Source organism: Podarcis vaucheri (assembly GCF_965113315.1).
Source record: "Podarcis vaucheri genome assembly, chromosome: 13".
NCBI lineage: Eukaryota > Metazoa > Chordata > Lepidosauria > Squamata > Lacertidae > Podarcis > Podarcis vaucheri.
Window position 1 is genome coordinate 10,902,776 of NC_138751.1, and position 26,194 is coordinate 10,928,969.

The window sequence follows — 26,194 nt, forward strand, 5'->3', positions numbered from 1 at the left end:
GAAAACCAGAGCGTCACAGGACGGGGGAGGGAGGGAGAGGAAAGACAGGGAGCGCGAGAGCAATAGACATGGCGGCTGTTGAGTGAGCTAGAGTGGCCCCTGGAGAACCTCCAGGCCGGGGCTGGGGTTTAGGGGGGCTTCAGAGCCATGTCCTACGCCTATCTCTTCAAATACGTCATCATCGGGGACACCGGTATGGGCGGGGAAAACGAGGGAGTTTCAGCCTCGGGTCGGGGGTGGGGACTGTGGGGGCGGGGATATTACTATTTAAGGCAAATGTGAACTTGCTCACCATGTATATACATATACATACATAGAGAGGTCATTATTTAGGTCACTATATAGAGTGTGCGACCTTACATCAACCCTGTGAGGAAGAACACCGTTGATCCCATTTTGCAGATATTGACCATCTGACACTGTGTAAAAGGACCACTTCCTAGCTCTGGGTTCCCCAACACAAGGCTACAAATCCTGTGCACATTTGTTTTGTTTTGTTTGTGACATTATTTATAGTCCCCCCCCTTTTTTTGGCACAGCCCACCCAAGGATGCGTGACGTTTCCTAAAATCACACTAGAATTTAAAGGACAGAACAAAGCACAGTTTTAACTAGCAAAACACAACATCTGCTTGGGAGTAAGCACCACTGAGCTCTGTTTACTTCTGAGTAAACATGCATAGAATTGGGCTGTCAGTGTGGGAACCACGGAAAGGCTTGGATAGGTCTGCCTTACGTTTTTGTTTTTTTAATTCCTCCTCCCTGTACTTCTTAATCACAGGGATCTTAGACCCACTGATGATGCACAGGTATAAAATCGCTGCTGTAAAAAATAAATAAATCACTGTCTAAACACATATAACCCATGATGACAGGTTACTACAGTTCAGGAGGATTGTTGCATTATGTTGCAATAATAGTATAGTAATAGTAACAACAGCAGGTTTCAAACCCTGTTGAAAGCTGGAGGTGGGCAGGACAGGGCAAAAGGAAGCATTTTCAGTTTGTTTCTTTTGCAAAGAGATACAGTACAGTCATACCTCGGGTTGCGAACGTGACTGTAATCTGGGAAGAAACCTGGGAAGTGGACACAAACAGGGAGTTACAGAGGCAAGGTGTCATGAACAAAAGCGCCTCCCTCAGCTGATGCCTTGTCTCCACTGGCTATCTTCAGTATTATAATGTAGATCTTTGAGTAGGCTGAACAGCAGTAATATTATCAATTATACACAGTAATCTTAATGCCCAGTCCCACCCTCACCAACCATACACAAGGTTTGGGTAAGATGGTCTAAGCTCAGAAGCCAAGATCCTGCAAAGTCCCCGCAGACCAACCATACTATATCTTACATATAATCTTACAAGTCTCTCTAACACTGAGCCTCCCTAAGCGGTTTAGTCATGCTGGCCACAAGACCCAGAAAGCTGTCTGAGGACAAACGCCAGCTCCCTCAGCCTGAAACAAGACGAGTGCCACACCCTAGAGCCAAGTTTGACTGGACTTAACTGTCCAGGGCTCCTTTACTTTTACCTTTTTACCAGCCGGTATAGACAGAGAGATGGTGAGATTCAGTTGTGCTGTTGATCAAAGCAATGGAAGATGGGAGTGGTTTCACGTCTGCTAACCAAATTGTGGAAGTGAAATAAAGGGTCTCTATTTTTCTACAAGACAGTATGAGTTATTGCCTACAAAGCCTTAAAGGGATGGGGAGCTTGGGGCACTGCGGATGTTGCTGGACCACAACTCCCATCATCCCTGAATATTGTCAATGCTGGTTGCTGGTGGTGATGGTAGATCGAGTCCAGCAATATCTGGAGGCTCATGGGTTCTCCAACTATGCCTTAAATGGTCCTTCACATAGCCTGTCATCAAATCCTCTTCTCCCACATTTTCCTGCCTAGCCACTGGATTCGTCATCAGGTTAGGTGGGATGCAAGACTGGGCCTTTTAAGTCACAGAGCCAAGCTTGTAGAGACCCTTACTTCAGGAAGTCTGTTTGCCCCTTAGTGAAGAGCAAAGACATTCTTGTTTAGCCATGCCTGCTTGCCTTTTCTCCCCGAATTATGGACCATGTTGTTTCTGGGCAGTGTTACAAAATTACAAATATAAAACAAATGGAAAATATAGCAAAAAGCCTGGCGTGCTCTTGTCCATGGGGTCACGAAGAGTCAGACATGACTAAACAAAAACAACAAGCAAAACATACATTTAAAAACAACATTGATAAAGCCAGTGTAAGAGCCACATAAAAGGGAGCATGACAGCTGTATAAAGAAGGAACTACTGTATATATGGCGAATAAATAAAGTCTCGAGAGAAAGTGTGGAAATTCTCCCAAGAGGTTTGCAGAGGCTTCCTTGTAACTTGTGCAACTCGGGGCCAGTCCATAGGACAAAGAAGGCCCCGCCCCACCAACCAATTCAAAATGCTGGTTTTGACCTACAAAGCTTCAGGATCTCGATACCTTAAGAACCGCCTCTCCCCATATGAACCGACTCAGACCCTCTGCTTGTCATCCAAAGCCCTTCTCTATGTCCCCACTCCCCAAGAGGTTCAGAGGATGGCAACATGAGAACGAGCCTTTTCTGTGGTGGAATGCCTTCCCCAGAGAAGCTCACCCAGTGCCATCATTACATGACTTTAGATGCCAGGTGAAAACAGTCCTCTTTGCCTTTGGCCATTAAACAATCTATGGCCTGTTAAATGTGGCCGGGGGGGGGCTGTTATTATGCTTGTTTGATGATTATGCTGTGTCTTATGTTTTTTATTATTATGCCGTGTAAATTAAGTTCCTAATGTTGTATACCGCCCTGGAATATTTGGATAAAGGGCAGTATATAAATTGAATAAATAAATAAAATTAAAACAAAAATAAACATCAGTTGGTCCTCTGCCAGCCTCCACCAGGGGCAGCACTGTCTGTGGTCTTCCTTGTTACAGGTGTTGCCTTTGTAGAACTCTGCTGGGAGCAAAGCTAGAGTTGGTGTCTCTGCTTGGCACTGGCATTTGTGGGCCTTTTTCCTTCCATCCTATGGGTCTCAATGGGCACCAGCCACCACTGATCAAAGGGTTTTGTTTGTTTGTTTTTGTACAACAGCTTCTGAATTTATTTTCTTTTTTCTCTCCAAAGGTGTTGGAAAATCCTGCCTCTTGTTACAGTTTACAGATAAGCGGTTCACAGCTGTCCATGACTTGACCATAGGTGAGTCCCCAATGGGCCTTGGGGTATTATTTAAGCAGAGTATTATTTAAGCATTCTTAAATTCGGAATAGAGTAATTGCTTTGGGAAACGATAATCAGCCATCCTCACAACATGGCCAGTCCAACAAAGTTGATGTTGAAGAATTATCGCTTCGACACTGGTGATATTTGCTTCTGCCAGTACACTGGCATTAGTACGCCTGTCTTCCCAAGTGATGTGTAAAAATTTTCGGAGACATCATTGATGGAATCTTTCGAGGAGTTGGAGATGACATTTATAAGTGGTCCATGTTTCACAAGCATACAGTAAGGTCTCTCTGTGTGCGTGTGTGTGTGCATGTGTATATGTATATATATGTAAGTATGTACATACACAGAGCCACATAGGCAAATAGGGTCTCCACTCTCCAGGAGCCTGCAATTTAAAATAAAAGAGTGACACAGAGAGATGATGGGGAAAGCCTGGAGGAATGAATGTGGTTAAGACCAAAGACACATGTTTAGCAGTTTGGATACCAGGTGGGAATGAGGAGGAAGAAGATAACCCATAAGGATAAAGGGGGATTTGAGCAGGGGCGGAGGAAGGGGGTGTGGTGGGGGCAGGCCGCCCCAAGTGTCACCACTGAGGGGGTGATAAAATGCCGGACGGCATTCACCGCAGGGCCTACAGTGCGCCCGGACCACACGTCTCTTCTGGGAGTGACGCAGTGGCTTGGGCGCCCGCTGGCTCCGTGCTACCCCAAACGGTCCGCCTGCCGCCTCCCCCTCAGCTGTAGGGCAGCTGAGTGGGAGGAGACAGGCTGACTCCTCGGAGGCCCCATGGAGTGTCCTGCCCCAGCTGGCCCCGCCCCTGGGTGCAGGGCATGCACTGCTCCAGGTGCCTGATCGGCTTGCTCTGCCACTGGATTTGAGGACAACAGGAAGGAGAGAAAAGATGCCACATATCTATCCAAGCCAGGAGTTCCATGTCTAAGGACCAGTGAGGAAGAATAGGTCGCTTATAGGAGCAGAAGACCTTTGGTTGGCTGAAGGTGGTAGAACTGGAAGGAGTTGGGGGGGGTATTTCACAGGCCGGGATATAATGAGAAACATGGGTTGAATGATATGGCGGGTTGGAGTTGTGGAGAGTTCCTCCCCTCTGAGCTTTCTCCTGTTCTTCCATTTCTCCACCAGGTGTAGAGTTTGGTGCACGGATGGTCACCATTGACAACAAAAAGATCAAGCTGCAAATTTGGGACACGGTGAGCTCCCCTTGAAGCCTTGACCGTTTGCAAATGCAAAGGAACGATTTTGGGGACCGGAGTGCCAAAACAGAGCAAGGGCATTTTAGCTTCACAGGGATCATTTTGTTTTAGTTGGTTGTCTATCCCCATCTTGGGCATCTGCTCCCAGCCAGAGCTCCAACCTGTTTTGTTTTGTTTTAATTAAGTGTTGACAGGCAGGAAATTATTCCTCCAGCCCTGTTTAACCAACTGCTCCAGGGCTGCAGAGTTGGAAGGAAGAAAGGAACAAATTAGGAGAATAGAGAGGCTGGAATTTCAGGAGGAGGGGTTGTGGGTCCGAATTTTGGAAAGTGGAGGGGGGAGGGGGATTGAGGGCTAAGGAGACCGGGGCACGTTTACACCATACATTTAAAGCACTCTTACACCAGTTTAACAGTTGTGGGGCCCCACTGCTCCAAGAATCCTGGGGAATGTAGTTTGTTAAGGGTGCTGCTACAACAACTACAATTCCCAGAGTTCCCTAGAAAGATGGATTGATAAAGCGCTCTAGGAATTGTTGCTTTCTGAGGGGAATAAGGGTCTCCTTGCAACTCTCAGCACTCCTAACAAATTATAATTCTCAGGGATCTTCGGGGGAAGCCATGATTGTTAAAGTGGTATAGTACTTTAAATTTATGGTACAGATATGCCCTAAAACAGGAGGCCTCTATTCCAGTTAAAATGCCCAGGGTTTCCTGGGAAGAGGGATGGAAAGGGGATGAGTGCTATAGGTGTGGGCATGCTTAGCTAGTACAGTGGTGCCTCAGGCTACATACGCTTCAGGTAACAGACTCCGCTAACCCAGAAATATTACCTCGGGTTAAGAACTTTGCTTCAGGACGAGAACAGAAATCGTGCTCCTGCGGCGCGGCAGCAGAGGGAGGCCCCATTAGCTAAAGTGGTGTTTCAGGTTAAGAACAGTTTCAGGTTAAGAACGGACCTCCGGAACAAATTAAGTAAGTAACCAGAGGTACCATTGTAGTTTAGACAACTCCATTTTTTTGTGTTTCCTGATTGGTTCTCTCCCACTCCAAAGGCTGGCCAGGAATCCTTCCGCTCCATCACTCGCTCGTACTACAGAGGGGCTGCCGGAGCTCTGTTGGTGTATGACATCACCAGGTGAGGACAAGGCTCTCTTTTTTTAAAAAAAGATATTTATTTAAAAATTTTAAGATATAAACATACAACATACAAGACATACACAACATACAAAAATAAACATACAAAATAATAAACCATTAAAAACACACTTCAATTTTCAGTAATATAACTTCCATATCCTTATTTCCTCCAACCTCCTCATACTTCCCTTCTTTGTATTCCAATTCAGTTTGTTGGTTCAGCAAATCCTTACCATAAAACTTTGACCCATTTATAATCCTTTTTTTCCCCCATATCTCCTGAAACATTACAGCCGGAAACCACTTAATTTCTATCCAACATCTTTCTAACATTCATTGATTTTACAATATTTCTTTAAATAGTCTTTAAATTTCTTCCAGTCTTCTTTCACCGACTCTTCTCCCTGGTCTCGGATTCTGCCAGTCATCTCAGCTAGTGAGGACAAGGCTCTCAATGGCTACTAGCCATGACGGCTATGCTCTGCCTCCACAGCTGGAGTAATTCTGGAAATTACCCAGGAGAGGAGGCTGCTCCTGTGCTCAAATCCTGCTTGCGGGTTTCTCATGGGCATTGGTTTGGCCACTGCGTGAACAGGATGCTGGACTAGATGGGACTTTGGCCTGATCCAGCAGGCTCCTCTTACGACGTCAGACCGTGGGTCTTAGGGTCCGCATGGCTGAGAATGTGCTGCCCACAGTTTAACTTGGGGGAGCGGACAGGGACTTTATGTTCCGCTCACTGCTGGCCCAGATGAGTGGTGGAACTTTAGGGTCCCATTCCACCTACTGCACACCCTGACCTACCTTTCTTGCTCTGTGCAGACGGGAAAGCTTCAACCATTTGTACACCTGGCTAGAAGATGCTCGGCAGCATTCCAGCTCCCACATGGTGGTCATGCTCATCGGCAATAAGAGGTATCCAGTCATCTTCTGCGTTCCAACTCACCTGTTCCCCCATCCCCACCGGCCAAGGACTTGGGGTAGATCATGGGTAGGCAAACTAAGGCCCGGGGGCCGGATGCGGCCCAATCGCCTTCTCAATCTGGCCCGCGGATGGTCCGGGAATCAGCATGTTTTTACATGAGTAGAATGTATCCTTTTATTTAAAATGCTTCTCTGGGTTATTTGTGGCGCCTGCCTGGTGTTTTTACATGAGCAGAATGTGTGATTTTATTTAAAATGCATCCCTGAGTTATTTGTGGGGCATAGGAATTCGTTCATTTATTCCCTCCAAAATATAGTCCGGCCCCCCCCCCACAAGGTCTGAGGGACAGTGGACCAGCCCCCTGCTGAAAAAGTTTGCTGACCCCTGGGGTAGATAATAGTGAATTGGGATGTTTGTATATTACTTTATGTGTAAATCACCTTGAGGTGGTGGTTTAGCTGATTTGTAAATTAAGTGGAATAAATAAGAACAAGAATACATGTGCATTTGTTTTAGTATATGTTTGCACTGTATTGTGAAATCGCTTCAAGGTGCTTCATAGGGAGTGATTCATAAATTAAATTATTATTATTATTAATTAATATTTCTTGCCTCTCTCATCCCGCAGTGACTTGGAAAATCGGCGAGCTGTACGGAAGGAAGAAGGTGAGGCTTTTGCCCGGGAACATGGCATGGTTTTCATGGAGACCTCTGCAAAGACAGCATCCAACGTAGAAGAGGTGAAGAAAATATTGGGTGTTTGCCTACCCCCCCCCCCCCGTTCCCTTCCAGTCCGTATTTCCTTTTGGGCCAGGAAAAGCATTCACATAACTTATTCTTCTTACCGCATGCAGAAGAACATATACTGCTTATATTTCTTATACCGAATCAGACCACTTTTCCATCAAGCTCAGTATTGTCTACACCGGTGGTTTTCAACCAGTGTGCCATGGCACCCTGGGGTGCCTTGAATGATGGTCAGGGTGCTTTGGGCAACACTGGCCTCTGTCCCTCTTTCCTTCCCTCCCTCCTCTGATGCCCTCTCATGTCTCTGCCTGCCAAAAGCTTGCACAGCTGTTTGTTGCAGCAGCCCTGGCTACAAGCTCCACAGGCAAATGGTGCCTCTGGGGCTGGCCGGGGGGTGCTGGTTGCCAGGAGTGAAGGCTGCCTCGGAGTAAGCAAGCAAGTGGGCGAGGGAGCCCAGCCAGCCAGTCCACCAGCCCTTGTTGTTGGGAATGGAGGCTAGTGAGAGGAGGGCAAGCAAGTACTGTACTGGCCTTTCTTGTGCTTGCTGTGTGCAAGGCCTGCCTGGAAGCTGAGTGCCCGCTGCTGCCCCTGCTGCCTCCCAAGGTAAGGTGCTGGCTTCACATTCACCTTTGGCCAGTCTCCGTTGGGATACTGAGGCTGGGTGTATCCTCTTCCCAGGCCCCTGTGGGGCAGTGCGAGGAGGCACCTCTCCTTGGATGGGGGCAGATCAGAGACCGGGGGCAGTGGCAGCGGCTGCCCAGAGGACTCCTAAGTAGAGGGGAGAGCAGAGGAAGCTGAGGGAACACTCCACAAAGGTGTTCGAAAAAGGGCAAGAGGCTGCCAGCTCTGCAGGCAGGGGGTGACATAACTGGCTCCTGAGTGGGTGCCGCAGAAAGAATGTAATTGGCCAAGGGAGCCATGGACTCAAAAAGGTTGAAAACCTCTGGCCTGCACAGACTGAAGGTGGCTTTCCAGAACTTCCAACAGAGTTCTCTCCCAGTGCTACCCAGAAATGCTGGGAATTTACCTTGTGTATGCAAGACGCATGTTATAGAATCATAGAATCATAGAGTTGGAATAGACCACAAGGGCCATCGAGCCCAACCCCCTGCCAAGCAGGAAACACCATCAGAGGACTCCTGACACATGGTTGTCAAGCCTCTGCTTAAAGACCTCCAAAGTAGGAGACTCCACCACACTCCTTGGCAGCAAATTCCACTGTCGAACAGCTCTTACTGTCAGGAAGTTCTTCCTAATGTTTAGGTGGAATCTTCTTTCTTGTAGTTTGGATCCATTGCTCCGTGTCCGCTTCTCTGGAGCAGCAGAAAACAACCTTTCTCCCTCCTCTATATGACATCCTTTTATATATTTGAACATGGCTATCATATCACCCCTTAACCTCCTCTTCTCCAGGCTAAACATGCCCAGCTCCCTTAGCCGTTCCACATAAGGCATCGTTTCCAGGCCTTTGACCATTTTGGTTGCCCTCTTCTGGACACGTTCCAGTTTGTCAGTGTCTTTCTTGAACTGTGGTGCCCAGAACTGGACACAGTACTCCAGGTGAGGTCTGACCAGAGCAGAATACAGTGGCACTATTACTTCCCTTGATCTAGATGCTATAGTCCTATTGATGCAGCCCAGAATTGCATTGGCTTTTTTAGCTGCCGTGTCACACTGTTGGCTCATGTCAAGTTTGTGGTCAACCAAGACTCCTAGATCCTTTTCTCATGTACTGCTCTCAAGCCAGGTGTCAGCCATCTTGTATTTGTGCCTCTCAATTTTTTTTGCCCAAGTGCAATACTTTACATTTCTCCCTGTTAAGGTTCATCTTGTTTGTTTTGGCCCAGTCCTCTAATCTGTCAAGATCGTTTTGAAGTGTGATCCTGTCCTCTGGGGTGTTAGCCACCCCTCCCAGTTTGGTGTCATCTGCAAATTTGATCAGGATGCCCTTGAGTCCATCATCCAAGTCGTTGATAAAGATGTTGAATAAGACTGGGCCCAAGACAGAACCCTGTGGCACCCCACTAGTCACTCTTCTCCAGGATGAAGAGGAACCATTGATGTTCTGTCGCTGAGCTACAGATGGGAAGGTCTGAAGGTCTGAAAGCCTGCTCCTTGGAAGTCCTGCACTGCCCTGGCTTCTGAAGTTTTGACAATCCCCTTCCATACAATTTCATGCCCATCTCAGCTGTCATGAGGACCAGAAACTTTAAATGGAAACAGAAGTCCCCATTTAGACTTGTATGACTGGCATTGGAGGCGTACAGAGGTTCCTGGATTCTCCCAGGTCCATTTAACTGTGCAGTTTTCCAATTAGATGTGGGGGGGAATGTAGCTGATGTGGAGTGGGGTGGGGGGGCTGCTAGCCTCCTTACCACACCATATCTAGATGGTTATTTGTGGAATATGGTTGGGAGGGGGTGCGGAGAGGTGGGGGAAGAACCCAGCTCTCTTACAGTTTAGAAAAGCTTCTTTGCCTGATTGCTTGAAGGTAATTCTTGTTTGCTACAGGTGACACATGAAGTAACTGTTTACAAGCCCAATCATGTATTATACGGACAATAAGGGCTCAGAGAAGAGGGGATTTGCTGATGCTCAGGTCCATCTTCCTGCCATGGCTAGCTAGCAGCTATCTGTGATACCCAACAGCTGCTGGAGAGTTCATCCTGTACAGCCTTCATTAGAATGGTTTGCCTGCATATATTTTGGCCTGTATCGTTCCCTCTGGTGGGGACTGAGCAAGCTTAGCAGGGACAGAATGGTGACTGTGGATTTGGAGGAGGAAAACAGAAAAACGGGATGGGTAGACAGTATGGAATGCAGTGCCCTGGAAGAGGGAAAATACCTCCCCCTCTGTACTAGTGCCAGACCCATTTCTGTGTCCCATTTTGATGTGCAGGATAGGAACTTGTCTTTATTGCTGTATTATTTTACCCATCTTGCTTGTTTCTTAAAAAAACTTTCCCCCTTCTATCTACTCCTTCCAGGCCTTTCTCCACACAGCTAAAGCCATCTATAAAAAGATCCAGCAAGGCCATTTTGATGTTAACAACGAGGCAAGTCAGACCTAGTGGCCTCCCTTGATGGCCCATCAAATTTTGTGATGGGGCTGGGGTGGGGATTGGCTAATGGCTATGTGTGTCAGTACAAGTAGTTCTCAGATTTGTAAAGTGATTTGTATTAAATTTTAATTCAATAAAACTTGATTTCGTATATTAAGATACTAGCGAACATAGGTAAAAAGTAAAGGTAAAGGACCTCTGGACGGTTAAGTCCAATCAAAGGCGACTATGTGGTGCGCCGCTCATCTTGCTTTTCAGGCTGAGGGAGCTGGTGTTCGTATACAGACAGCTTTCCGGGTCATGGGGCCAGCATGACTAAACCACTTCTGGCACAACGGAACACAGTGACGGAAGCCAGAACACACAGAAATGCCATTTACCTTCCCACCAGAGTGGAACCTATTTATCTACTTGCACTGGTATGCTTTTGAACTGCTAGGTTGACAGAAGCTGGGACAGAGCAACAGGAGCTCACCCCGTCGTGCGGACCTTCCGATCAGCAAGCCCAGGAGGCTCAGTGGTTTAGACCACAGTGCCACCCACATCCCTAGCGAACATCAAGAGCTGCCTAATACCAGCTCAGACGATGGTCACATTAGACTGTAGTGATAAACCATCACTTAATGCTACACGAACAAGCCTAGCTGCCTCCTCAGGTCATGCTCTCCTGTCATCGCCTTTCACATGGCTAGGAGAAGATAGAGAAAGTGAAAGCTTCCCAGCTAAAATGTAACTTGTTGCTTAAACGCAAACCAAGATAATGGTTTGAAAATGAACTATGGTTGTTGTTGTTTTTTGTTTTGTTTTTTAAACCTACATCAAACCATGTGCTGGTTGAAACAAAATTTGGGGTTAAATCATGTTCCTCAGCTGAGACAAACAAAAAGCTGTGTTTAAAAGAAGGTAAATGCTTCCAGATTCCTCCTGCTCACACAGAGAAGGAGAGCAGGGAATGTACCGGCTGGAAGGAGGCAAAGCTCATTCACGCAGCACTAAACCAAGGTTTAGATTAGAGGATTATACAAATTAATGGAGGCTATTGATGGCTCCTAGCCACGGTGGCTATGTTCTATCTCCACAGATGGAGGCAGCAATGCTGGAAACTACAGAAACCCAGTTTCAGACTTTTAAAAGACTCGGTTGAAGGAGTCTCTTGGAGGAAACAGCCGCTGCCTAGAGCAAGGGTAGTCAGTGCTGCGCCCTCCAGATATTGCTGGTCCACAATTCCTATCAACATCTGGAGGGAACAAGATTGGCTACTCCTGGCCTAGAGGGACCGCCTCTTTCTGCAGCTTGCCAAAATGGGCTTGGGCGGTCACAGATGGTATCATGAAAGCGGTCGAAGCAGTCCTGGCTTTCCTTCGGATTATTGTTAACTAAGCCCTTTTATTTCTCCACCTGCAGGGAAACGGCATCAGGATCGGCCCCCAGGAACCGACAGGAAGATCCTCCGCCGGCCACGGTCGTCAGGCCTCTGGAGACCGGTCAGGTTGCTGCTGAATTTCCCCTCCAGGCTGGGGAACACACGGGAAGATGCCTCTTCCGTGTCATGCTCTCTATCTCTCTTTCGGTTTCAGGCACCACACTGGGGGCAGGAATCCTTCAAGTTCACCTTCCCTCGACCTTATTACAGCCTATCTCTGCCCTAGAGTTGATTTTGGCTGGTGGCTGTTGGGGTGCTAGTAGTAACTCTTCCAAAAGCCTCCCATTTGAGGACCCCTCTTCACTCCCTCGTAGGCGAATGGTGCTTCCAGGTTCCTTCCTCCACCAATCTGTGCCTTTCCTCCAGCAGTTTCCTCTTCTAATGTTGGAGCTTTCCATTGCCCACACTTTGGGTTCACAGACGCCTTGGCAGAGGAGCTGGGGAGAGTGTAATCCAGGCCAATCTAACCAGTCTTAGATTTTAAGATCTACTTCACTGTTGTTTCAGCTTTGTATTAAATATTTCCATGTTTGACATTATTCTCTGGCATGTCTTCTTCTTTGTCTTCTTTGGTGATCACTCATGGCCAAGTAAAATTGTCTTCCATGAACATAGTCTTAACAGTGAGTCCGTAAGTGACTATGGAGGCCAATTCTGGATCCACACATCCTTCCACAGTGAGGACATAGGTTTCCGGGCGGGAGTTGATCATGGTGAGGGTTTGCCAAGCGTGCCTTCCTCCTAGCACATTTCTCCCTTTCGTCCTGAGTTTGTGCTTCTTCAAAGTCCATGGTAAAGGCTGTTCTCCAACTGGAGCGCTGGTAGGCTAGTGTTTCCCAGTTCTCTGTGCTTATACTGCCTTTTTTAAGGTTTGCCTTGAGAGCGACTTTAAACTTCTTTTGTTGTCCACTGGTATTTCGCTTTCTGTTCTTAAGCTGGTAATGGAGTAGTTGTTTTGGAAGACGATAATCAGGCATCCAGACCACATGACCAGTCCAGTGAAACTGATGATATCTCTGGCATGTATTTATATATTGGGAGAAGAAAGGAAAAATTGATATATTGAATGGACTTGACTGTTTTGCATCCTGCCATGGCAGCTCCATAACAGAAGCTACCAACAAGCATCAAAACCACTTGCTTTGAGCGCAGTGACATCCTCTTTGCGGGCAAGAGATAGTATCTCTGGCTATTGGAGTAAACAAAGGAATGTGCTTTGTGCCTAGGCAGAGATCTTTAGAATATACATATAATGTATACATTTCTTGATTGTAAAATCCTCAAAGCAGTTTACAAAGAGAGTTTGACAAAAGCACTGCAGGAAAAATAGTTTAAAACAACTATGTAAAACTTCTCCCAAAATCAGCAATGCACTTAAAACACATTACAGTGGTGCCTCGCAAGACAAAAAGAATCCGTTCTGTGATTCTCTTCGTCTAGCGTTTTTTTCATCTTGCGAAGCAAGCCCATTGACGGATTAGCGGATTAGCGCTATTAGCGGCTTTTAGCGGCTTATCAGCTTATCGGATCAGCTGATAAGCGGCTTAGAAAAAGGGGGAAAAGGGGAAAAAACCCGCAAGAACTCGCAAGACATTTTCGTCTTGCGAAGCAAGCCCATAGGAGATTCGTTTTGCATAGCACCTCCAAAACGGAAAACTCTTTCGTCTAGCGAGTTTTCCGTCTTGCGAGGCATTCGTCTTGCGGGGCACCACTGTATAAGACACATTAATGTTCTACATGTCTGTGTAGGTTTCAGAGGGAGTATCCCAGCTGATGGGAACCTCAGGTGGGGAGAATGCTGTTGCACCCAGGTCCTGCTTGTGAGCACCCCATGCACACCTGTTTGGCCTTTGTGAGAACAGCGTGTTGGACTAGAGGGGGCATTGGCCTCATCCAGTAGGACTTATGCTCATCCAGCTGCTGATCCTTTTAAACTGGAGATGTGAGGAACTGAATGTGGCAGCCTACTAAATGCAAGGCATGTGCTCTTCCACTGAGTTATAGTGGGGTGAGGATGCATACATGCCATACATTTAAAGCACACATACTGGGGGGGGGGGTGTTTAATGCGAGCTGTAGCTTAAGGGTGCTGGGAATTATAGATCTGTGAGGGTAAACTACAGTCCCCACAATTCATGGTGGAGTGTGTGTGTGCTTGAAATGGAAGGTGTATATGCAACCATTGCCTGTTCTGCAATTTATTAAACTGAAAGGGGAGATCTGTGGGTGATTAAATGCAGGGGTAGTCCTTTCTTTGATGGAAGAATGATGTATTTCAAAGGGGTGGGAGTGATACATTCTGCAGAATGCCAAAAACACATCCAGAGGTGTTCCTGCATGGGCATTTGTTTAGGGAAAAGATTAAGACTGTGGATTATAAGGGTCCATCCCAGCTCTACAATTTTTATGTATGCTTCCCTAGAAGTAAGCCACACTGAGCACATTAGGATTTATTTCTGATAAACCCCCGAAAGAGTGCTCAGTAAAAAAAGCTCAATACTCAACTTTTTTTAAAAAAAGGCTTAACAACTTGTGTCTTCTGGACTGTCACTTTTTGAAATATGGCATCCCTAATGGTCCTTCATCATCTTGGAAAAAGATGATCTGGGTATGTTTAGTCTGGATAAGGGGATGTTGAGAGGATATATGATAGCCGTCTTCCAATGTCTCAAGGCCAGGAATGAATCACGGAGCCTGCAAGTCAAATCCCACTTCCTTGAGACGAAATACCATATGGTTTCACTACTTGAGGGCAAAGCCAGATTTTCTAGCTTTCATTATTATATGGACCAGCATCATCATATGGACCAAGAGACGGAAAATAGACCAGGCAGGCGTGAAATCTGTTCCATGTCCCAAACTGCTCAGGCTCAGTTTTCCTCCTCTGTGAAATGGGAAACTAACCACAGTGGCCTGCCTTGCAGGACTGTTATAAAGGGCAAACAAATAAAGGGCAAAAGCGTATGCATATATCACAAGCAAGGCTGCTTTTGCAATGGGGCCACAATTCTGGCCCCCCACGCCTCTCCATCCCTCCCAAGATGGCTTCCCCATATAGGCGCCTAACGCATTGCCCGTCTGCCGGGGCGCGGGCCGCGGCAAGATGATATTGCCACCTCTCCACAGGCCCCCATGGTTTAAAAACAACAGCCCTTGAAAAATACTGTATATTACTTTTATTTGTCTTGGTGGCACGGAATAAATCAGGCGACTTCCTTAGACAGCCTCTCCACGAGCTGGAGGCCCGCTTCCCTTCTCCCCCTCCCCCGCCCCACTCCGGAGAGAGAGAGAGAGACTGACTTCCTGGAAGGTTCTCTCAACCTAACCTGCTGCCTGGCCCCGCCCCCAGGCCTCCCGGGTCCTTCGTCGGCGGCCGTAGCCTGGCGGAGGAGCGGTGGGCGTGGCTTGGAGGGCCCCCGAGAGAAGTTAAGTTGCACCGTCCATGCTCGGCTGCCTTGTTCTCTCTTCTCTCTCCTTAGGAGAGGGGAGGGGGGCGGGAGAAGTGGCTCCTTAGAGGGTGAGTCCGCGTGGGGGGAGGGGACCAGGCCCTCAGGTAAGAGGTGCTATTATATTTTTTCAAATATAAAAAAGGCCTTTTCCTCTTTCTCTTCACAAACCCACACGAGCGCGGGGGGGGAGGGAGAGGGGGGAGGATTATTATGGGATGGCCCTCTTCACGATGCAGGCCCGATGCGGGGACGTTCCCCTCCCCCTCCCTCCCTCCCTCACCGCCGCCGCTCTCCTACGGCGAGTGAGAGGGGCCATTTCTGAAGGGAGGGGGAGGGCCCTTCGCTTTCCGCCCTCCGGGGTTCGCTTAATGGGAAAGGTGGGAGGGAGAAGCCAAACCCAGCTTTTGCAGAGGGGGAAGGAAGAAAAAGGCTGCTTGGGTGTATTTCCTCCCTCCACCCCCCTCCAAAAAAATATATCCATGTCGCATTCTCTCTTGTGCATTTCTCTCTCTTCCCCCGTCCCTGTCGGCTCTTTTATTTTGTGTGTGTTTTCATCGCCATCCGGTTTCTAGTAAAGGTTGGGAAGGAAGGATTGCACCCCTGCTAAAGCCCTTGCACACACAGGCCGGCTCAGAGGAGGAGAGGAAAAGGAGGTGGATTGATCTCGGATGAAAAGAAGGGAGCTGGATTTGGGGAGAAAAAGGAGGAGGCCGAGATCTGGGTGGTGGGTGGATGTTGCATCCAGGAAGGGGAATTTCGGTGGACGTTTGTCGGGAGCAAGCTGTGCGCAGAGAGGATGTCTCTCCTGCACTGCATGGACCTTTTGCGCGTGTGGGTCGTTACGTGCAGAAGTTGTGATGGGGTGGGAAGAGAGCATGCGGGCACAGTCCTACGAGGAAGTGAGTCCCCGTGTTGCCACATGGAGTTTGGCACGGAGTGGGTGGTAGGGTTCCCTGATGTACTGCTGAACAGCAGCAGTCTTCAACACTGTCAGCTCCAGACGCACCTGGAACCCGAGTGTGCATTTGGGGACCAGTTTCTTACACGGTTTTATTGTATATTTGTAGGGCTGCCCATCTTGGAGCAGGCTGTAACTTGGTAGTTCAGATGTTTAAGAGCTTGCACGTGGGAAAGCTTTTAAATGCAGATGTGTCTGGTTTTGAAATCAATGAGTGGCCAGGTGAGAAAGTGGATCTACAAGTGCTTGTCAGCTTCCTAGCCATTTGTGTGCGAGAGGGACTTGTCAATGGATGTGTTCTCGCAGACAGAAATTTCAGCCTTCCGCATGGCATCTTTTTTTCATTTCTACACATCTGCGTCTGGGAATGGCTTTCATATGTTTTATCACAAAAGTATAGGAGGAAACCAGTGCAGATGTCTCCTCTGTTCTCTGGTGATACTGACAAGGTCAGAGGAGAGTCTAGTCAGTTTCCACCTATGCTAGGAAGAATTTGCCCATTCACTCCTTTCCCCTGTTGCTTCAATGTTTATGCACAGTTGTTGATGCAAAGGCTTTTTCCCTAACAGTTTCAGTTTTTTGGGAGAGTGGAAGTGGGGATAGTGAAAGAAACGGCAGAGGGGTGGGCTGCAATGATACCTGGGCTAGAGAGATTTGCATGCAGCTAATTTTCTTATCTCCATTTTTCTGAGACAGATAGATATTAGGGTGGGACATGTGAAAGTGTGTTTTATTGTGTTGTTTGGACCAGTGATTGGGAAGGAAGAGGTGTGATCTGTAGTTCAGATTGTTTAGGAAAATATTCTGATATATTGAGAGTTAAACCACAGCCCTGAGACATGGGTGTGGAGGGGAGATTTTCTGCAGTGTTCATCAGATGTTTTAGTCTCTTGCCCCATGCAGACTTGGAAACATTTTCAAGGTTCCTGAGAATCAACATTTGATTTGTTAGGCACACAAGTAGCTGAATACCTGATATATTTCTAGTCTTGTTGATCTATGTTTCTTTCTCTTTCCCCCTCCTCTTTAGAAGGCGGCTGCAAACCTACGCTATTTACTTGGAAGTAAATTCTGTTGGAATCAATGGGATTTACTCTCGGGTAAGTGTAGCTTACAATAGGGGTGGAAGAAAATGTACCAGTATGTTGGGGAAAGAGCAACTAGGAAGGCTTCAAGCCTTTGCATGTGTTTGAGGGTTGAGCTAATATTGATCAGCCCACATTGTCAAAGATGGTTTGTGGAGGGAAAAGGAAGCAGTGGAACTGAACTATGATTTCAGCTGAGAATGGCCTTTTCAGTTTCCAGAATTCTAATAACTGATTTCAGTGCAATCTTGTACGTGATTCGTCAAAAGCAAGTCCCAATTTGAGTGGGACTTAGTCCCAAGTAAGTGGGTATAAGATAACATCCATATTTAACTTATTCCCACAATATCTATGAATGCATATTTGGTCGTTTAATGCCAGTGCTTTATCTTTTGACTTCCACTCTCATATTCTGAGAGTTAGTATGGTTTAAAAAATGGTGAAAGGATGCATCCCTTTGCCCTGCCCCCAGTCATACTGCATATGGTGAAATAAGGATTATAATCTGCTCTAGTTGTTACAGAGCCGGGGAGTGGTTGTTGTTATGGAAAAATTAACATGAGGTGTCTGGGTGGGTGGAATATATTGTACTGTCTAAAGGTGTGCATAAGCTGGGATGAGGAAAATGTACACATGGCATTCATGTACTTTTTAATTTGGGGGAAGGGGAGAATTATTTTTTTATAGGCAGTCCTAGAGACCCACCAGAGGTCAGTCAATCCTGGACATCCTATTATACACATTTTCCCCCTCAGCCAGCTTTTGGGCTGAATATTTTCAGCATTTAATGTTTTGAAAACCTCACTTTCTCTCTGTAGCCAACGACTGGTGATGGTGCTTCTGCTTTTTGAGATGGGTTGGTCTGTGGATGGCATTGGCTTCAACGTAATGGAGAAGCCAGCGAATGTTGCAACAATTGGGCAGGTATCTGCCATGGGTGGTATAGGGCAGGGATGGGGAACCTGTGCCCCTTCCCAATTGTTGCAAGGCTGCAACTCCCATCTTCCCTGATTCCACTGGCCATGCTAATGGGAATTTTAGTCTGACAACATATTGAGGGCCACATTTTGCCCGCAACCTCCTTAAAATTATTATTTATTGGACTTAATAGATATTTTTTTTAAAAAAAACTTAATTTAAGTTCAAAGTTACTTGCAATATAATGGAAAGCAAAAATTAAAATAATAGAAAGGTAAAAATAAACTAAAAGTTAAAAATTTTGAGATACATAAAAAGCAGTCTTAACAAATCCCGCCCACTGAAAGAGGCTACAGTGTCAAAAAGTTAAAGACCAAAAGCTTGGCTTAAAAAAAAGAAGAAGTTTCCCCCTGGTGCCTAGAAGTAGCTAGTGATGGTGCCTGGCATGCCACCCTGGCCAGAGCATTCCTTAAGTGGGGAGCCACCGCTGAAATGGCCTGGTCTTGTGTTTCCACCATCCAGATTTTCCTCCGAGAGGGCCCACTGAGAAGGAGCTCAGATGAGGAACACAGGGTCTGGTTTGGTTCGTAAGGGGAGAGGAGGCGAGCTTTAGCCCATCATTGATCAGAGTTGTCATTTGGTCTTCTCCACGTGCCCTAATAGTCCCTGATCATTTACTTCCCACAGCTGCTTGGCAAACTGGGGAGCCAGCTGGGCTTTTGTAGGCAAGCAAGGGCATCAAGTTCCTGGGACATTTACCCACTGCAAAAGCTGACTGTGACTTCAAAAAGGCCAGCAGGAAATCCCCAGAGCCTCCAGAAACACCAACCAGGATTCATCAGGCTTTGAGTGAGGACTTTCCTAATATGTCTCCCACAAAGACGTGCTGTTTTGAGCTCCCATGACCTTAAACCAGGAGTGGGGAACCTGGTCCTCTCTAGATGTTGCTAGCCTACAGATCAGTCCCAGCCAGTACAGCCAATGGTCAGGGATGACGAGGGATTTGGACCAGCATCTGGCGGTCCAATGGTTCCCCAGTCCTGGTCTGGGAATGGCAAGTTCCATCCAAGACTGGCTTCATGTTTGGTGGACCTCCCAGTACGTTTCCAAGCACAATTCAAAGTGTTGGTGTTGATCTATAAAGCCCTAAATGGCCTTGGGCCTGTATAACTGAAGGAGCATCTCCACCCCCATTGTTCAGCCCAGACCCTGAGGTCCAGCTCCAAGGGTTCTGGTGCGGTTCCCTCACTGTGAGAAGTGAACTTAAAGGGAACCAGGCAGAGGGCTTTCTGAGCAATGGCACCTACCCTGTGAAATGCCCTCACGTCAGATGTCAAGGAAATAAATAAATATACAACTTGTAGAAGACACCTGAAGACAGCCCTGTATCAGGAAGTTCTTAATGTTTGGTGTTTTATTATGTTTTTATATGTGTTGGAAGCCTCCCAGAGTAGCTGGGGCAACCCAGCCAGATGGGTGGAGTATAAATAATAATTACCTTACTATTGTTGTTATTTGGATGAAATGTTCTAGCTGGGCACACCACCTCCTTGCTGTTGTGACCACTGCTCTTTTTGCTTGTCCTCTTCTCCTGGGCCAAGTCCAGACCAGCTGCCCAGAAGGAGAGTGCAAGGCCAAGAGGAAGAAGGATGCTTAATCTCTGCAATATGGTCACTATTTGTCTGCTTGGAGAGGTAAAGTGACTGGGCATTGAGAGCAGTGAGGGACAGGGGTTCTGGAAGTTGGCTGACAGCCTGTTTTGAATGCCGAAAGTCCCAGGTTCAGTACCCAGCATCTCCAGGGAGAGGCCCCTTTCAGAAACCCTGGAGGATTGCTGCTGGTCATTGTGGACAGTATGAAGCTAGATGGATCTAGTGGTCTGACTCTCTGTAACACAGCTTCCCATGTTTCTGTTGGCCCAGTGTGAAGCTCCCCGAGTTCCCACTGTGCATATCTCTGCAGAGACAGTGCAGATGGAGCCATGGACACAGCTGGTTGTGGAGTGTTAGCTGTGTGCACACTGTCAGTTTCCATGCTCTCCTGAAAGGCTGCTGCTCTTGAAGTCTGAAAAGAGGAAGGGGTTCATTTGTCGTATTCCCATTGTGATGTGTTCACTGCATTGCCGCTCCTTTGGGAGAAAGGGCAGGATAGAAATGCAATAAATAAAAGCATTGAACAAGGTGGCTGGCATGTGACAAAGTTGCTCCTGCCTTGGGGGCAGGGGGTTGGAATAGGTGGTCCGCCTCGTCCTTCCTGAACTCAGCAGGATCATCTTCTTGCTTTCTTGGTTTGCTGGAAGGAAAGTGGGCTGTGTTAATATGGGCTTGCAAATAAGCCACTTGCCTGGCCTACCTAGTGTCAGTTTGCATAAATGCAAAGTGGGATTAGAGGATAAAAGGAGCCCCGATCTGTCATTTCTGTGAAGAACTTGTGAGGGGGTTTGATCCTGTACTAATTGTAGACAGGGTCACCAATGAGCTCTTTTGTGCTGTTCCCTGATAGGTAGCATGTAGTTTTGCAGGAGGGTCGCTGAGCTAGCTTTCTGTCTTTCCTCACAGTGATCTGTCAGCAAGGTAGTTCTTGGGAGCACAGTGCAGTAAACTCCATCACATTGCGATCGACGTACTTAGAATAAAGTATTTTACATGGGTAAAATAGGTGTCATTTTGTGTCACACCGCTGGCAGGAAATCTTCAGAATTAGTCTTCCTTCAGATATAAAGTTACACACCCACTGACACATATATACTTTTTCTTGACTTAAATATATATTTACACAAGGATTATATGTCCAAATAGATAGCCAAACAAGCTTTGCATTTGTAAGACACATGGCTAAGCATCGAAAGGGCAGTAAATAGTGGATGATGGGTTCTTTATTTTCCTAGCCTTGTGTAAGTGTAAGTCTCTTGGCAACTACAAGGGCTCACGGGATCCACTTTCATTGTCCATCTGTTCATCCTTGCACCGCAGGAATATCGCTTAAAAGTCCATGAACTTCTGCACATACCAAGGATTTTGCCAAAACAAAGTTAATGCCAGCAGTAATTTCTGACAAGAAATTGTGGGTGCATGGCAAAATCTCTGGCCCATCCTAGTGGGACTTTAGTTTTCTGCACATTCGGTAAACTGCCAAGTTTACCCCCCCCCCCCGGAGCCCTCTGCAAATAGGTAGCTCGCGGGGGTGGGTCTCATATAATGGCTGCTTGAAGGAAATATGCTGGCTCACGGCAGCCCCTTAATACTAATATTAGCGGCATCAATCTTTGCTAAATAGCCTAAAATGGGAAGCAGCGATTTAAAATGTTGGTGGAGAGAGAATGGGGAACACAATTGCCTTCAAAATGCTAGAGTAATTTTTAAAGTAGGGTTTTGTTCTTGCATACGTGTGTGAGTAGAGCTGTTGATGTCTTTCATTGTTTGTCCCCTTTTCTTCTCCAAAGCAGGGGAAAATGAGGCCAGTCCCAGTCTTCCTCTTTAGATTCAGGGGCAAAGATGCTGATGTAGCAATATAGAGCAAATTGAGGTGGGTGGAGGCAACTTGCCTCAATGTTTGCTGGTGGTAGGAATGAAAGGAATAAGGTGAAGTTTTTAAAACGGAGAGGAAAGTGAATGAGGGGCATCTGTGTGTTGCATTCTGAGCTGCGATCCGTTTCCCTTCCTCTTAGAGAAGTGATACACTTCCTGTGTGGGATTGTAGCCTGGCATAACTACCACGCCTGGTTTTGCAGAATTTCACACGGGATTAGAATCCTAGTTTGCATCCTCCGCTCAGCAGGCATTCCTTGTAACCCAAGGATTGTTTTCAAGGTCATCCAATTCCTCCCCCCCCCCATCCTCTCTCTTTGAGATTAAGATGGAATGAAACACACCCACTCCCCTCGCTTCCGTTGCCTGCTCTCTTTATCCCACCGCACAGAGTTGACTCGGAAAGTTGACGAAAATGGATTAGTAAATGGTTCACGTCCTGCATGTGCCCTGGTCCGCATGCAAGCACTGGACCCGTCGGAATCTAGAATTAATCTGCATCTTCTATCCTGCTTCAATGAAGTTGCAGTGGTTTCAGGCCACGTTCTGAAGGATTCGTGTCCCGTGACCTGGTGATAGCCAAGTGTCAAAGGAAGCTGAGCTTTGAACTGGATTTGGCTAATCACCAAGTGAGTTCAAACAGCTGGACCATCAAGGCTGCTCAGTGTCTGCTGGCAGTGGCCAGTGAGATGCCTCCGGGAGGTTCAGGAGCAGGGCATGATGGGAATATCCATCCCCTCCTGCTAATCCTCAGCATCTGGTGATCAGAGCTTTTGAAACATTGACGTTTTAATGGCTATTGTGGCTAGTAGGCCAGATTCCAGAAGACAAGTTGTGTTTTAGTCTGCCACAAGGCAGACAGCTCTCTGTCTCTCCTTAAGGGGAATGGGCCTAATCCAGTTGACACTAGGCACCTTTTAAATTCATTGATTTAAGTGGGGAAAAACTAATTAACAACTCTATATGCAGTCTCATGCCGGAATAAGCCACTTTCTCCCCAATCAGAGGTGAATTTTAAAGTGCTTTAACTTTAGACAGTCTTACCTGGTGGCGCTGGTAATGCATATTATCATTGTTCACAAGTTACATTTTCATCACAGATTTAACCAGAACGTGTCCAGGTACTGAGGGAGAAAACACGGACACATGCCTTTCCCAGATCCTTTGACTTATGCGACTCTGTGACTAAAAGTGAATTTATCCCACAGGTATCTTTCTAGCTGTGTTCCTCTAGTGCAGCCAAGTCCAATTCCTTAGAGGCCGCAATGTACTCCCAGCATAAAGCAACTGGCAGTGATCTACCCATCTTTCTTTTTTTTATTTTGAGGGGGTGGTATGCAAGCCAACAAGCAGGGGGGTGGCTCCAAACATATTTATTTAGTAAGATTTGTGTACCACTTAATTAAAAAAACCCTCATAAGCGGTTTACACAAAATGTTATAAAATGCTTGTTTGTTTATTTATATTTTCAATTTATTTTTCCACCAAAAATAAATAAATAAAACTTTACAGATTTTGACGTAGACCATAAATTTCTTTATCCATTAACTTCCCGTCCCCACCATGCTTTCCATATTTACCCTTAAATGCTGCAGATTTCATGTATAACATCTAATACTTCCATTTTAACCTGTTTATCTTAATAATTGATGCCGATGCTCATATTTCAAATCCTGCTCACGTTATAAAATGCTTGCTTAAAATAGGCAGAATAAAATTACGAATATAGATAAAAATCAACAGATTTTGAAAACAAATGTACATGATAAAATTTACAAGTCTCGGTGAGCTTACCTAACAAAAAAAAAAACACCCCGGTGTGAACAGGCATCAAAAATACAACAGATAACTCTCATCTTAGGCTTATTTAACTTACTAGATTGCAGCTTTGAGCAGGGGGAGGAAATAAGTAAATGTCTATTTATTAACACCCATGCATGCATGTATTGGATCAGGTAAGGCTTGGGGAAGGTGGTACTAGGGCTCTGGTAGCATGGGAAGGTGGTACTAGGGGTCTGGTAGCATCCCAGGGTCTTCAAAGGCAGAGTAAGCCAGCCGGGGAAGGAGGCGTGAGGGCTGTGACAGGGTCCTAGAGTCCTCTTTTCCACAGCCAGGTAAGCTTTTGCAGGACTTTGGGAAGAATGATTAAGGGCTCTAGGACCCTGCGGGAGACCTTGCAAGGCGGGAAGGATCTGGGATGTTGCCTGAGCCCTTGCACCACCTTTCCAAAGTTGGGTAGGTTGGGGCCCAAGGATATCTGGTGGGCCACAGATTAGCCACCCCAATATAGAACACCATTAGATCGTTCAGAGCATTTCGTCACTACTATATCTGTAATCCTGACAATATCCCTGCAAGGTACGCCAGTTGTGTTTGCACCTTTCAGAAGGCTAAGAGAACAGCTGAAAGCTGTCGGATGAGTTTGTTGCTGAGGTGAGACTTAAATCGTGGGACTTCCTGACTCCTCATTATTGCTGCTCTGAACTTGCAATAGAAATCCAGCATTTTCCTGGGCCGTAAGCCTCATGGTATCAACACAGGGTAGTTAAAGCAAAGCTTGAACGTAACTTCCAGCTGCCTCGTAACTGCCAAATTCAACCTTGAGTTACCTGGGATGTTTCCAGGTTGTTAAGGCATAGCTAAAACTTGTGTGTGTTGTTCGCTGTTTACATGCTGCTTTTCACCATTAAAAAATGTTCTCCTTAGAGCAGCTTACCAAGCAGCAAGAACCACCCAGTAATAAAAACCATAAGAACATAAGAAGGCGAGGTGTGCTGGTTCAGGCCAAAGACCTGCTTGTGATGCCAGCATGTGATATTAAGAGATGTAGTCCTTAGTTTAGTCCCATCATCCCTGGCCATTGAGTATCCTGATTGGGGCTGGCAAGAATTAGAGTGACATCTACATTGTACATTTAAAACACTTATACCACAAGAACAGTCATGAATCCCCCCTCAAAAGAAGAAACTGTAGTTTGCCATACACTGAGCTACAATTCCCAGCACCCTTAACTGCAGTTCCCAGGAGAAGCGCTGGCTGTCGAAGTGGTATCAGATTGCTTTAAAGTCATGGTCTAGACTCTTTAATTCCTATTAGCCCAAGTCAGCATCGCCAACGCTCAAGGATGATGGGAATTGTAGTCTAGCAACATCTGCAGGGCCACAGGTCCCCCATTCCTGTTTTAGGGCTTTGGCAATTGAACTGTGCTTGGAAACCAGGGGACGTGAAACTAAATTTGGGGTGGAGTGATCAGAAATTGTTCCAAGCTGCCACTGCATTTGGGATGCCTAGATTGTTGCTTCAATTCATTGAGAACATAGTTTGAAGGTTCTCTCTCTCTGAAGAGGGACTACTTGGTGGGTGTTTGCAGATGGGATATATCCTCATGGTTTGGAAAGGCTTTGCGTGGTGTGCGTTGCGAAGCTCCCATTGTGCAGGAAGCTTCCTTGATTGCTGGAAATGTGCTGTTTGGTTAACTTATCTGTGAACAGAACTTGCTCGTCTATGTGAACTGTAGATATAAGGGAGACTACCTATTTGGGACCGATTTTTTAAAATATATCTATCTATTTAGGGGACGCGGGTGGCGTTGTGGGTTAAACCACTGAGCCTAGGACTTGCCAATCAGAAGGTCAGCGGTTCGAATCCCCACGACAGGGTGAGCTCCCGTTGCTCGGTCTCTGCTCCTGCCAACCTAGCAGTTCGAAAGCACGTCAGAGTGCAAGTAAATAAATAGGTACCGCTCCGGTGGGAAGGTAAACGGCGTTTCCGTGCGCTGCTCTGGTTCGCCAGAAGTGGCTTAGTCCTGCTGGCCACATGACCCGGAAGCTGTACGCTGGCTCCCTCGGCCAATAAAGCGAGATGAGCGCCGCAACCCCAGAGTCATCCGCAACTGGACTTAATGGTCAGGGGTCCCTTACCTTACTATCTAGGGGAGAGGATTGACTTGCAGAACTCTGTGACATAGATTCTGGACCCGCTCAGTGTTTTGAGGCATCCAGACGTTTGCATTGTGTGTGTTTCTTTGGCAAGGAGGGTGATCCGGATTGAGCAAGTCATGTGAATTTATGTAGTGGGGGAGCAGTAAATATCCTCATCTCACCAGCTCTATATCGTCACATCTCCCTCTTATGAGCCAAATTCAAGCCGCCTAAAAAAATATGATTTTTTAAAAATGCTGGTATTAATGTTACAATATATTTAGGAGGGGGAAAATGCATGTACTTGAATAAACAATATATCCAAAGGTGAAACGGGGGAGGGGGGGTGCTCCTCTTGTGGAAAATGCCCCAGCAGGATCCTACCCTTCCTCTGTTGTGGGACAAAGTGTTTGGCATCCATACATGTGTATGAACACTGTTGTTTGGGAGTGTTGAAGGAGTAGTTTTTAATTCGTACGACTGATACGGGTGGTAGTTTTTCATCTTTCAGTTGAATTGGCCAAGAGAGTTCCCAATTAAATGGAGAAAAGTTACGGAGGGGAGTGTTTTTAATAAAAGCGCTTAATGAAACTG

At 46.6% G+C, this 26,194-nt stretch overlaps 2 protein-coding genes across 5 annotated transcripts in view; both read left to right on the forward strand.

Annotated features, from left to right (window-relative positions):
- The first annotated feature begins 23 nt into the window (after positions 1-23).
- On the forward strand, positions 24-12,282 carry RAB2B (RAB2B, member RAS oncogene family). Its single transcript, XM_082195871.1, has 8 exons — positions 24-193; positions 3,132-3,203; positions 4,377-4,444; positions 5,502-5,584; positions 6,409-6,501; positions 7,140-7,251; positions 10,246-10,314; positions 11,725-12,282. The coding sequence occupies exons 1-8, from the start codon at positions 148-150 to the stop codon at positions 11,818-11,820; spliced, it is 639 nt and encodes a 212-aa protein (XP_082051997.1). The 5' UTR covers positions 24-147; the 3' UTR covers positions 11,821-12,282.
- Positions 12,283-15,107: 2,825 nt separating this feature from the next.
- Positions 15,108-26,194, forward strand: part of CHD8 (chromodomain helicase DNA binding protein 8) — a 69,335-nt gene continuing 58,248 nt past the window's right edge. For 2 of the 4 annotated variants that reach the window (XM_082195727.1, XM_082195730.1), the window contains exon 1: positions 15,108-15,260. The gene's annotated coding sequence lies outside the window, so the exon portion shown is untranslated. Of the gene's footprint in view, positions 15,297-17,180; positions 17,251-26,194 lie in introns of all 4 variants that reach the window. The other 2 variants (XM_082195728.1, XM_082195729.1) reach the window with 2 other exon arrangements.

Coding starts and splice junctions, on each gene's coding strand:
- RAB2B (XM_082195871.1), top strand. CDS start 148: ATGTCCTACGCCTATCTCTTCAAATACGTCATCATCGGGGACACCG. Junction 3,204..4,376: donor TGTCCATGACTTGACCATAG/GTGAGTCCCCAA, acceptor TTTCTCCACCAG/GTGTAGAGTTTGGTGCACGG. Junction 4,445..5,501: donor AGCTGCAAATTTGGGACACG/GTGAGCTCCCCT, acceptor CCCACTCCAAAG/GCTGGCCAGGAATCCTTCCG.